Below are 12686 nucleotides of genomic sequence, written 5' to 3'. Positions count from 1 at the left end.
TGAACACCGAATGAAAAAATCCCAGGTTTTTCGTCTTGTTTCTATTGAGATGGAAGCAAAACACGTATGCTTAATTTGGGCTGTTAAGAAACATTTGACTGTGATTTTTGGGTGAATGTGCAACTCTAATCTGAAAAGCAGCAATTGCAAGTAGGCGCAATCAAAGCTTATTCGTCTTCTTTCTGCACATATGGTAGCGAAAAGACGGTGTTTTGTCATTTGGGTCTCATTACATACACTGCGATTTCTGGGTTAATGTTGCATTAACACCAAAGAACACAACTTGAAATAAGCAACATCCAAGATTCTTGTTTCGATGTAGCTGGAACGCAAAACAACCTGTTTTGCTCTGTTTTAGCTTACTACACTTTGCTTTGCTATTTGTTGGTGAATGAACACCGAATGAAAAAATCCCAGCTTATTCGTCTTGTTTCTATTGAGATGGAAGCAAAACACGTATGCTTTATTTGGGCTGTTAAGAAACATTTCACTGCGTGATTTTTGGGTGAATGTGCATACTAATCCGAAAAGCAGCAATTGCAAGTAGGCGCATTCAAAGCTTATTCGTCTTCTTTCTGCGCATATGGTAGCGAAAAGACGGTGTTTTGTCATTTGGTTCTCATTACATACACTTTGCGATTTCTGGGTTAATGTTGCATTATCACCAAAGAACACAACTTGAAATAAGTGACATCCAAGATTCTTGTTTCGATGTAGCTGGAACGCAAAACAACCTGTTTTGCTCTGTTTTAGTTTAGTCCGAGGCGGCGGGAGGCAGCCCGGTGTTCTTCGTTAAGAAGCGGGATACGCCCCAAAAGAGACTCGTAGTGGATTACAGGATCTTGAACAGTGTGACTAAGCCGTCGGACTTCCCCATGCCCCGAATTGACGACCTCCTCGCAAAGGTGCGGAAGGGCAGAGTGTTCACCAAGTTGGACCTGCGAGGGGCGTACAACCTCATTCGCATGCGGGAGGGAGATGAGTGGAAAACAGCCATGTTCACGCCACTGGGGACCTACAAATATAGAGTTATGCCTTTTGGATTGCAAAATGGCTCCCACGTTTTTCAAGCATTCATGCATCACGTGTTGGCGGGACTTCTCTACAAGACGTGCGTCTGTTTCTTAGATGACATCCTGATCTTTTCGGAGTCGCAACAGGAGCATGACAAACACGTCAAGGAAGTGCTGAACAGGCTAAAGCAACATAGGCTCTACGCCAAGCTGGAGAAGTGCCAATTTGACGTGACGGAGGTGGATTTTCTGGGCTACAAGCTGTCTGACAAGGGGCTCGCCATGGACAGCGCCAAGGTTCGAGCGGTGTTGGATTGGAAGAGCCCGCGCAACCGGAAGGAGGTCCAACGGTTTGTCGGCTTTGCGAACTTCTATCGCAAGTTTATCAAGGGCTTCGCTATGCAGACGGCGGCCATCACTGACACGCTTAGCTCCAAGAGAAAGAAGTTCATTTGGACAGAGCAGGCGGAACAGTCCTTTCAGGCACTCAAGCGTCTCTTCGCGTCGGAAGAGCAGCTGCTTCATGTCAACCCCAGCAAGCCGATGAGGGTGGAGACAGACGCCTCGGACAGAGCCGTGGGGGCGGTCCTGCTGCAGAAAGACCCGCAGGGGGTGTGGCGACCGGGAGCGTTTTACTCCAGGAAGCTCAGCAAGTCCGAGCAGAACTACACCATATGGGACAGGGAGTTGCTGGCCATTCATGCAGCGTTCAAGGCGTGGAGGCACTTTCTGATCGGCGCCAAGCACACGGTGCAGGTTTGCACGGACCACAAGAACCTAGAGCACTGGCGCACGGCACAGTTCCTGAACCAAAGGCAGATACGTTGGGCTGAGTTCTTTGCGAACTTCGACTTCCGAATAGAGTATGTCCCGGGGGACACCAACATCATGGCGGACGCTCTCTCTCGCAAGCCACAGTATCTGGAGGACGCAACGCCAGCGGCCGCCATGCACATCTTCGCACCAACAGTGTGGGCGTGCGCCGCGGCAACCGTGGATCTGGAGGCGGTGCGACGAGCGTTGCAGGGGGACTCCTTCGCGCAAGCAAAGATGGCAGAGGTGCAAAGGGGCAAGGCAGCGGCCGCCGGTTTCCAGCTAAGAGATGGATTGCTCATCCGTAAAGGGGCCATCTACGTGCCGGGAGACGAACTTCGCGCCAAGGTGCTGCAGCAGCTGCACGACGCGCCCACTGCAGGGCACTTCGGCAAGGAGAAGACGGTGGAATTAGTCGCCAGGGATTTCTGGTGGCCTGGAATGAGAGGGGAGGTCGCGGACTACGTGGCGAGGTGTGACACCTGCCAGAGGGCGAAGCCAGTGCTTAGACCGCCGGCCGGACTGTTGGAACCGCTGCAAACTCCGGTCGAACCTTGGGAGAGAGTGGCCCTGGACTTTGTCACGGATCTGCCCAGCTCGAGGGGCAAGACGGCAGTGCTGGTGGTGGTGGACTTGTTCTCCAAGATGGCACATTTCATTCCGTGTGCGAAGGTGGCCACGGCGGAGCAAACCGCCAAACTGTTCATAGACCACGTGTTCAAGGTTCACGGTCTGCCACGGTCTATTCTGTCCGACCGGGGGCGGCAGTTCATCTCGAATTTCTGGCAGAGGCTGATGGGCTTCCTGAACGTCAAGATCAACCTGGCGTCGGCGAGACACCCGCAGACCAACGGGCAAGCGGAGCGGGTCAATGCCATCATGCAGCAGTACTTGAGGTGTTATGCAAATCAACAGCCTGCGACGTGGGTGGATTACTTGCCGCTCGCCGAGTTCGCCTACAACAACACGAAGCACGTGTCCACGGGGGTCACGCCGTTCTTCGCCAACAACGGGAGGCACCCCAGAACCTTCCCGGGACTGGAAAGGCTGGGGGAGGGGGAGCCGCAGACGGCAGATGCGTTCGCGTCGGAGCTGCAGGAAGTCCACGATCAGCTGAGGCGCCACCTGGAGCTGGCCAAGCACGCATACAAGGTACAAGCGGACAAACGCAGAAGGGTTGGCGAAGAGCTCCACGTGGGAGACTGGGTCTGGTTAGCAGCCCACGCAGTGCCGGCCAGGTCGTTGGCCAAGAAGAAACTAGGGCATAAGCAACTGGGGCCCTATCAAGTCGAAGAGCAGGTCAACCCGGTGGCCTTCACGCTGGCGCTTCCGGAGGGTTCCAGAATGCATCCGGTGTTCCACAGATCGGTGCTCACTCCCTACAAGGCACCGCACAGGTTTCAGGAACCCGGAACGGCGCCGAGTCCGGTCAGAGACAGAACAGGGCACGCAGGAGTGGCACAGAAGGAGCGCATCAACGAAGTCACAGAAATTTTGGATTCCAGATGGGGGGAAGAAGGGGTAGAATACTTTCTCGCCAAGGAGGTGTCAGGGTTGCTTCAAGATCCCAGCTCACAGAGGATCACGCTAGCCAACGGTCATTAAGTAAAAGTCTTTATTGAGTTACAGTTTCCATTCTCAAGCTGCTGCGTGCAACTCTACGTCTAGTAGCTAGACCGGCGAAGCTCCGTCTGAATCTCCGCCCCTTGTACACCAACTTAATATCCTAGCCCTGCTCCACCTTTTCCGCCTGACTGTTCTTCTCTGGGTCCCTCTGCCCCCCTGGGTCTCTTCCTTCCGGGATTCTTCTGACGCTGACCCCCCGGACCCGCCTGTCTCCTTGCGCCGGGCTTTAGGACCCGGCTCCCTTTCCGGGCTGCCTACTGCGCCGCCTTCCTGTGCATTTGAACTTGGCGCGCGCGCCCAACCTTCCACCTTCCGTCTAACCGTCTCTTCGCTCCCAGATGGAGGTGTGGCCACTCCTGACTCGTGCCCTCCCTCCTGTTGTGAGCTGCCAGCGCTTCCCCCCTGGCTCCCTTCCTCTTCTCTGTTCTCTGGCGGTGACGCTGGTCCCGATCTCCAACTGCTCTCCTCTGAGTCCCCTCTGGCTCTATCTTCCTGGGGTGCCCCCCTAAACTCCCCCCTTGCCCTGGCCACTGGTGCTCCTTTCTGTGAATCCTCCGATTCACTGGAAAGGCTCGGAGATCTCGGGTCGTCGTCATCGCTCATCTTTTCTTCTGCCTCCTCCCCTTCGCTCTCTGTTTCCTCCCTTGCCCTTGCCTCTGCTCCTGAACCCCTGACAGGAGGGCACCCCGGCCAGTGCGAACAGCTGGGTGCCGGGCTACGCCTTGGACGAACCTCTGCTCAAAGACGAGTTTCATGCCCTCTTCCCACATAGACCGATGCCAGCAGACTTTTTCGACGACTGGCTTTTCACGCCCACGCTTTCGGCCAGCACGTTCCGGGGGTTCGACTCGGACGAGGACCCGACACGAGACGTCCGTTCCCCGGAGGGGTCACCCTCGGGATCTGCCTCAGAACCCTCGTATTGGTGGGACGACAGACCAGAGGAGCAGTGGCGCAGGAAGTGGCAAGAAGGTCCAGGACGAGCAACGCCGCCAGGAGGAAGTGAGGGAGAGACGGACATGGACGTTTTCGGGGACGACCCAGGTTTCGAGCACGGCGGCACAGAGATGGAAGCAGAGGTGACCGTCGTCGACGAGAGCAGGGAGGAAGAACCGGAAGACTTCGGATGGAGGCCCGCTACGGGAGGCGAACGGTACCCGACATTCGTCCCCTTGACACAGCAGCACCCAGCTCCAGCACCGGAAGGAGGGGAAGGGGGAGTGGGGGGCTTCGAGGGGGGGATGGATGTCAGGGGTTCAGGAGCAGAGGCAAGGGCAAGGGAGGAAACAGAGAGCGAAGGGGAGGAGGCAGAAGAAAAGATGAGTGATGACGACGACCCGAGATCTCCGAGTCTTTCCAGTGAATCGGAGGATTCACAGAAAGGAGCACCAGTGGCCAAGGCAAGGGGGGAGTTTAGGGGGGCACCCCAGGAAGATAGAGCCAGAGGGGACTCAGAGGAGAGCAGTTGGAGATCGGGACCAGCGTCACCGCCAGAGAACAGGGAAGAGGAAGGGAGCCAGGGGGCAAGCGCTGGCAGCTCACAACAGGAGGGAGGGCACGAGTCAGGGGTGGCCACACCTCCATCTGGGAGCGAAGAGACGGTTAGACGGAAGGTGGAAGGTTGGGCGCGCGTGCCAAGTTCAAATGCACAGGAAGGCGGCGCAGTAGGCAGCCCGGAAAGGGAGCCAGGTCCTAAAGCCCGGCGCAAGGAGACAGGAGGGTCCGGGGGGTCAGCGTCAGAAGAATCCCGGAAGGAAGAGACCCAGGGGGGCAGAGGGACCCAGAGAAGAACAGTCAGGCGGAAAAGGTGGAGCAGGGCTAGGATATTAAGTTGGTGTACAAGGGGCGGAGATTCAGACGGAGCTTCGCCGATCTAGCTACTAGACGTAGAGTTGCACGCAGCAGCTTGAGAATGGAAACTGTAACTCAATAAAGACTTTTACTTAATGACCGTTGGCTAGCGTGATCCTCTGTGAGCTAGGATCTTGAAGCAACTCTGACAACCTGTTTTGCTCTGTTTTAGTTTACTACACTTTGATTTGCTATTTGTTGGTGAATGAACACCGAATGAAAAAATCCCAGCTTTTTCGTCTTGTTTCTATTGAGATGGAAGCAAAACACGTATGCTTAATTTGGGCTGTTAAGAAACATTTGACTGTGTGATTTTTGGGTGAATGTGCAACTCTAATCTGAAAAGCAGCAATTGCAAGTAGGCGCATTCAAAGCTTATTCGTCTTATTTCTGCACATATGGTATCGAAAAGACGGTGTTTTGTCATTTGGGTCTCATTACATACACTTTGCGATTTCTGGGTTAATGTTGCATTAACACCAAAGAACACAACTTGAAATAAGCAACATTCAAGATTCTTGTTTCGATGTAGCTGGAACGCAAAACAACCTGTTTTGCTCTGTTTTAGCTTACTACACTTTGCTTTGCTATTTGTTGGTGAATGAACACCGAATGAAAAAATCCCAGCTTATTCGTCTTGTTTCTATTGAGATAGAAACAAAACACGTATGCTTAATTTGGGCTGTTAAGAAACATTTGACTGTGTGATTTTTGGGTGAATGTGCAACTCTAATCTGAAAAGCAGCAATTGCAAGTAGGCGCATTCAAAGCTTATTCGTCTTATTTCTGCACATATGGTATCGAAAAGACGGTGTTTTGTCATTTGGGTCTCATTACATACACTTTGCGATTTCTGGGGTTAATGTTGCATTAACACCAAAGAACACAACTTGAAATAAGCAAAATCCAAGATTCTTGTTTCGATGTAGCTGGAACGCAAAACAACCTGTTTTGCTCTGTTTTAGCTTACTACACTTTGCTTTGCTATTTGTTGGTGAATGAACACCGAATGAAAAAATCCCAGCTTATTCGTCTTGTTTCTAATGAGATGGAAGCAAAACACGTATGCTTAATTTGGGCTGATAACAAACTGTCAGAGCTGCTCTCCCATCCCAGCTCACAGAGGATCACGCTAGCCAGCGTTCGCTTTATAAAAGTCTTTATTGAGTTACAGTTTCCATTTGCAAGCTGCTGCGTGCAACTCTACGTCTTATGGCTAGACCGGCGAAGCTCCGTCTGAATCTCCGCCCCTCGTACACCAACTTAATATCCTCGCCTTACTCCACCTTTTCCGCCTGACCGTCCTTCTCTGGGTCCCTCTGCCCCCCGTGGTCTCCTCCCTCCGGGACTCCTCTGACGCTGACCCCCCGGACCCTCCTGTCTCCTTGCGTCGGGCTTTAGGACCTGGCTCCCTTTCCGGGCTGCTTACTGCGCCGCCTTCCTGTGCATTTGAACTTGGCGCGCGCGCCCAGCCTCCCACTTTCCGCTTGACCGTTTCTTCGCTCCCCGATGGGGGCGTGGTCACTCCTGACTCATGCCCTCCTCCCTGCTGCGAGCTGCCAGGGCTCGATCCCTGACGTCCTTCCTCTCCACTGCACTCTGGTGGGGACGCTGGCCCCGATTTCCAACTTCTGCCCTCTGAACCCCCGCTGGTCCCTTCCTCCTGGGGTGTCCTCCTAGGCCCCCCCCTTTGCTCTGGCCACTGGCGCTCCTTTCTGTGAATCTTCCGATTCACTGGAAAGACTCGGAGATCTCGGGTCGTCGTCATCACTCATCCTTTCTTCGGACTCCTCCCCCTCGCTCTCTGTTTCCTCCCTTGCCCTCGCCTCTGCTCCTGAACCCCTGACATCTATCCCCCCCTCGAAGCCCCCCTTTCCCCCTCCCCTCCTTCCGGTGCGGGAGCTGGGTGCTGCAGAGTCATGGGGACGAATGCCGGATACAGTTCGCTTCCCTTGGCGGGCCTCCAACTGAAGACTTCCAATTCTTCCTCCCTGCGCTCGTCGACAGCGGTCACCTCCACTTCCATCTCTCTGCCGCCGTGCTCGAAGCCCAGGTCCTCCCCGAACATGTCCACGTCCGTCTCCGCCTCAGTCGTTCCCGGGTCCGTCGCTCGACCTGGAACCTCCAGCCACTTCCTGCGCCACTGCTCCTCTGGTCTATCTTCCCACCAATACGAGGGCTCTGAGGCAGATCCCGAGGGCGACCCCTCCGGGGAACGCGCGTCCATTGTCGGTTCCTCGTCCGAGTCGAACCCGTGGAAAGTGCTGGCTGAAAGCGTCGGTGTGAAAAGCCAATCGTCGAAAAAGTCTGCTGGCATGGGCCTGTGTGGGAAAAGGGCGTGAAACTCGTCCTTGAGCAGAGGTTCCTCCAAGGCGTAGCCTGGCACCCAGCTGTTGGCACTGGCCGGGAAGCCCTCCTTGGCGAGGAGGTATTCTACTCCCTCTTCTCCCCATCTAGACTCCAAAATCTCTGTGACCTCGTTGATGGACTCCTCTTGTGTCACTCCCCCTTGTTCGGTTCCCTCTCGTAGCGGACTCGGAGCCGTTCCTGGTTCCTGAAACCTGTGAGGTGTCTTGTAGGGAGTGAGTACCGACCTGTGGAACACCGGATGCATTCTGGAACCCTCCGGAAGCATCAGCCTGAAAGCCACCGGGTTGACCTGTTCTTCGACTTGGTAGGGCCCTAGTTGTTTATGCCCTAGTTTCTTCTTCGCTAATGACCTGGCCGGCACTGCTTGGGCTGCCAACCAGACCCAGTCTCCCACCTGGATCTCTTCGCCGACTCTCCTGTGTTTGTCCGCTTGCACCTTGTATGCGGGTTTAGCCAGCTCCAGGTGCCGCCGAAGTTGATCGTGGACCTCTTGCAACTCTGACGCGAACGCGTCTGCTGTCTGCGGCTCCCCCTCCCCCATTCTTTCCAGTCCCGGGAAGGTTCTGGGGTGCCTTCCGTTGTTGGCGAAGAACGGCGTCACCCCTGTGGACACGTGTTTCGTGTTGTTGTAGGCGAACTCGGCGAGCGGCAGGTAGTCCACCCACGTCGCAGGCTGTTGATTTGCGTAGCATCTCAGGTACTGCTGCATGATGGCATTGACCCGCTCCGCTTGCCCGTTGGTCTGCGGGTGTCTAGCCGAAGCCAGGTTGATCTTGACGTTCAGGAAGCCCATCAGTTTCTGCCAGAAGTTCGAGATGAACTGCCGCCCCCTGTCAGACAGTATAACCGCGGAAGACCGTGAACCTTGAACACGTGATCTATGAACAGTTTGGCGGTTTGTTCCGCCGTGGCCACCTTCGCACACGGAATGAAATGTGCCATCTTGGAGAACAAGTCCACCACCACTAGCACTGCCGTTTTGCCCCTCGAGCTGGGCAGATCTGTGACAAATTCCAGGGCCACTCTCTCCCATGGTTCGAACGGGGTTTGCAGAGGTTCCAGCAGTCCCGCCGGCGGTCTGTGTACTGGTTTGGCCCTCTGGCAGGTGTCGCACCTCGCCACGTAGTCCGCGACTTCCCCTCTCATTCTGGGCCACCAGAAGTCCCTGGCGACTAATTCTATCGTCTTCTCTGTGCCAAAGTGCCCGGCAGTGGGCGCGTCGTGCAACTGCTGCAGTACCTTGGCGCGAAGATCGTCCCCTGGCACGTAGATGGTCCCTTTACGGAGGAGTAATCCATCGCGAACCTGGAACTCGTCGGTCGCCGCCGTGCCCCTGTGCGCCTCTGCCATCTTTGCTCGCGCGAAAGAGTCGTCCCGCAATGCACATCGTACCGCCTCCAGGTCAACAGTCGCCGAAGCGCACGCCCATGCTGTCGGTGCGAAGATATGCATGGCCGCCGCTGGCGTCGCCTCTTCGAGGTACTGCGGTTTACGGGAGAGGGCGTCCGTCATGATGTTGGTGTCCCCCGGGACATACTCTATACGGAAGTCGAAGTCCGCAAAGAACTCTGCCCAACGTATTTGCCTCTGGTTGAGGAACCTCGCCGTGCGCCAGTGCTCCAGATTCTTGTGGTCCGTGCGGACCTGCACTGTATGCTTGGCTCCGATCAGGAAGTGCCGCCATGCCTTGAACGCTGCATGGATGGCTAGCAACTCCCTGTCCCAGATGGTGTAGTTCTGTTCTGACTTGGTGAGCTTCCTGGAGTAGAACGCTCCCGGCCTCCAAGCCCCCTGCGGGTCTTGCTGCAACAGAACTGCTCCTACGGCTCTGTCTGAAGCGTCCGTCTCCACCCTCATTGGTCTGCTGGGGTTGACGTGTAGTAGCTGCTCCTCCGACGCGAAGAGACGCTTGAGTGCCTGAAAGGACTGCTCTGCTTGCGCCGTCCAGATTAATTTCTTCTTCTTGGAGCTGAGCGTGTCCGTGATGGCCGCCGCCTGCATCGCGAACCCCTTGATGAACTTGCGATAGAAGTTCGCAAAGCCCACAAACCGCTGGACCTCCTTCCGGTTGCGCGGACTTTTCCAATCCAAAACTGCGCGAACCTTGGCGCTGTCCATTGCGAGCCCTTTGTCTGACAACCTGTAGCCCAGGAAGTCCACCTCCGACACGTCGAACTGGCATTTTTCCAGCTTGGCGTAGAGCCTATGCTGCTGTAGTCTGCTCAGCACTTCTTTGACGTCTCTGTCGTGATCGTGCTGCGATTCAGAAAAGATGAGTATGTCATCCAGGAAACAGACACACTTCTTGTAGAGCAGCCCTGCCAAGACGTGATGCATAAAAGCTTGAAAGCAGTGGGAGCCATTTTGTAATCCAAAAGGCATAACTCTGTATTCGTAGGTGCCCAGGGGCGTGAACATGGCCGTCTTCCACTCGTCGCCCTCCCGCATACGAATGAGGTTGTACGCCCCTCGGAGGTCCAACTTGGTGAAGACGCGTCCTTTGCGCACCGTCGCGAGGAGGTCGTCGATCCTGGGCATGGGGAAGTCCGATGGCTTGGTCACAGCGTTCAAAATCCGATAGTCCACCACGAGCCTTTTTTGGGGCGTGTTTTTCTTCTTGACAAAGAATACCGGACTGCCCTCCACTGCCTTGGACTCTCGGATGAAACCGCGCTCCAGATTGTGATCTATGAACTCTTTGAGGTCCTGTAGTTCGTCCTCAGACATGGAGTACAGTTTCCCCTTTGGCAACGCCGCCCCTGGTAGGAGGTCGATCTTGCAGTCGTATGGTCTGTGGGGGGGTAGCTTGTCCGCCTCCTTCTCGCAGAAAACCTCCAAAAAGTCTGCGTACTTGTGGGGAACAGCTTGCAGCGTCCCAAGCTGCAGCTGTGACTCCTCTTCCTCTCCCTCCTGCTGGGGCAGGATGCAGTGTTCAGCACAATAGGAAGAGCCGAAAGTCAGCTGCTTCTGATTCCACGCCATCGCCGGGCTGTGCTTGTCCAGCCAACTCATGCCCAGTACAATGGGCGTGTCCGATAATTGAGTGACATTGAAGCTGATGACTTCCCTGTGGTTCCCAAGTCGCATCACCATTGGTGGCGTTTGCTTCACGACTTGCCCCCCGAGCAGCTCCCTGCCATCCACCGTGACTACCTGCAGGGGCAGTGTGGCAGGCAGCAACTGTATATCGTGCTGTTCGACAAAGTCTTGCCCTATAAAGTCCGCATTGCTTCCTGAGTCAATAGTGATTGGCACGTCCATGGTGAGTCCATTGGGTAGTTGGAGCGATGCGGTGAGCCGCACTACTGGTTTGGGCGGGAGGGGGTCCGTGGGTTGCAATATCTCTGGGGACTGCTTCACTGACACGTCTGGCTGGGCCCCAGTGCCTCTGTCTCCAGCCAGACTCCTTCGTTTCCCTGCTGTGGTTCTCCTTGCTGAGTCGCTGCAGTTACCATTGCTGAGGCTGCAGTGTGCTTGTGGAGCCTCTGGGGACACTCTTTCGCCATGTGCTGGGGATTGTCGCAGATGTAGCACTTCCGGTTCCCTCTAGGAGGCTTTGCTTTCACTGCTCCCGGTGCTAGGGCTCTGGTTGCTGACTGAGCCCTTGCACCGCCAACCTCCATAGGTTCCGCTCCTCCTCCTGGCGGAGGCGTGGATTGCGCACGCGCTGCTTCTCTGGGAACGAAGGAGTAGCCTCTGGCTGGTTCGCGCCCTCCGCGCCCTTCGTCCTTGCCCCAAGGACGTTCCTCCAGACGGACCCCAACTGCGAGCGCCCTCTGAACGATCTCCTGCGTGCTCCGGGGTCTCTCCCCCCTCGCAATTTCGTCCTTAACCGGGCCACTCAAGCCTTCCCAAAACAGGTCTCTGACTGGCGCCGAATCTCTGTCCCATTCCAGGGCACTGACCAATGCAAAAAAGCGGGCATGATACTGCCGTACACTGGCCCTCCCCTGCTTAAGTCCATGCACCTCCTTCCGGGCAAGATCCACGTCTATGCTTGATAAGAAGCACCCATCCATCGCTTTAATGAAGGCATCCGCATTTTGGAGCGCCGGATCCTTATCTCTCCACAAATTGTGCAGCCATGCTTTAGCACCTCCATGCAAATGGGACATGATAAACCCCACCTTCTCTTGCTCATCTCTAAAGTCCTTTTCCAGCAGTTGCAGTGCACACTTTACATCTGCTCTAAAGTTGGGGTACTGTTGCAAATTCCCATCGAAGTGAGAGACTAGACCGCCTGCTCGTCTCCCCAACCCAATCCCCTCCGGTCTGGGTGTCAGTTGCCCTTGCTTCGTAAGCATTTCCAATCTGACCTGGAGATCTCTGTAGGCGGCAGCTGCGTCCTCCTCTCTCTTCCTGGATGCAAGTACCTCGGCATTCAGTTGTGTCACTGCTTCTCTGAGATCCGCTATCTGTTGTTCGGCCGTCATCTTGTCTGCCGTTCGTGAGCTCTCGAGTAGGCACCAGCCTTCTCTCCTCTCCGCTAGGCTTTCGATGCCCACAGGAATGTGAGACGGAGCTTACTGTCAGAGCTGCTCTCCGATCCCAGCTCACAGAGGATCACGCTAGCCAGGGTTCGCTTTATAAAAGTCTTTATTGAGTTACAGTTTCCATTTGCAAGCTGCTGCGTGCAACTCTACGTCTTATGGCTAGACCGGCGAAGCTCCGTCTGAATCTCCGCCCCTCGTACACCAACTTAATATCCTCGCCTTACTCCACCTTTTCCGCCTGACCGTCCTTCTCTGGGTCCCTCTGCCCCCCGTGGTCTCCTCCCTCCGGGACTCCTCTGACGCTGACCCCCCGGACCCTCCTGTCTCCTTGCGTCGGGCTTTAGGACCTGGCTCCCTTTCCGGGCTGCTTACTGCGCCGCCTTCCTGTGCATTTGAACTTGGCGCGCGCGCCCAGCCTCCCACTTTCCGCTTGACCGTTTCTTCGCTCCCCGATGGGGGTGTGGTCACTTCTGACTCATGCCCTCCTCCCTGCTGCGAGCTGCCAGGGCTCGATCCCTGA

The 12686-nt window shown here is 55.6% G+C and overlaps 1 protein-coding gene across 1 annotated transcript; it reads left to right on the top strand.

The window, feature by feature from the left end:
- Nucleotides 1–3156: 3156 nt before the first annotated feature.
- Nucleotides 3157–8519, top strand: LOC144326345 (uncharacterized). Its single transcript, XM_077922880.1, has 3 exons — nt 3157–3371; nt 4133–4699; nt 8511–8519. Exons 1-3 carry the CDS (start codon nt 3171–3173, stop codon nt 8517–8519), a joined length of 777 nt encoding a protein of 258 aa, XP_077779006.1. The 5' UTR covers nt 3157–3170.
- The last annotated feature ends 4167 nt before the right edge of the window (nt 8520–12686 follow it).

This window comes from Podarcis muralis, chromosome W (assembly GCF_964188315.1).
Source record: "Podarcis muralis chromosome W, rPodMur119.hap1.1, whole genome shotgun sequence".
Lineage (NCBI taxonomy): Eukaryota > Metazoa > Chordata > Lepidosauria > Squamata > Lacertidae > Podarcis > Podarcis muralis.
Note: the sequence above shows the minus strand (reverse complement) of the source record. Positions and strands in the feature narration are given on the sequence as shown.

What these genes read in the sequence shown, in the direction of transcription:
- LOC144326345 (XM_077922880.1), top strand. Translation starts at nt 3,171, where the DNA reads ATGCATCCGGTGTTCCACAGATCGGTGCTCACTCCCTACAAGGCACCG. An exon ending in AATACTTTCTCGCCAAGGAG is followed by an intron (nt 3,372 to 4,132) that starts GTGTCAGGGTTG and finishes CCCTGACAGGAG; the next exon opens with GGCACCCCGGCCAGTGCGAA.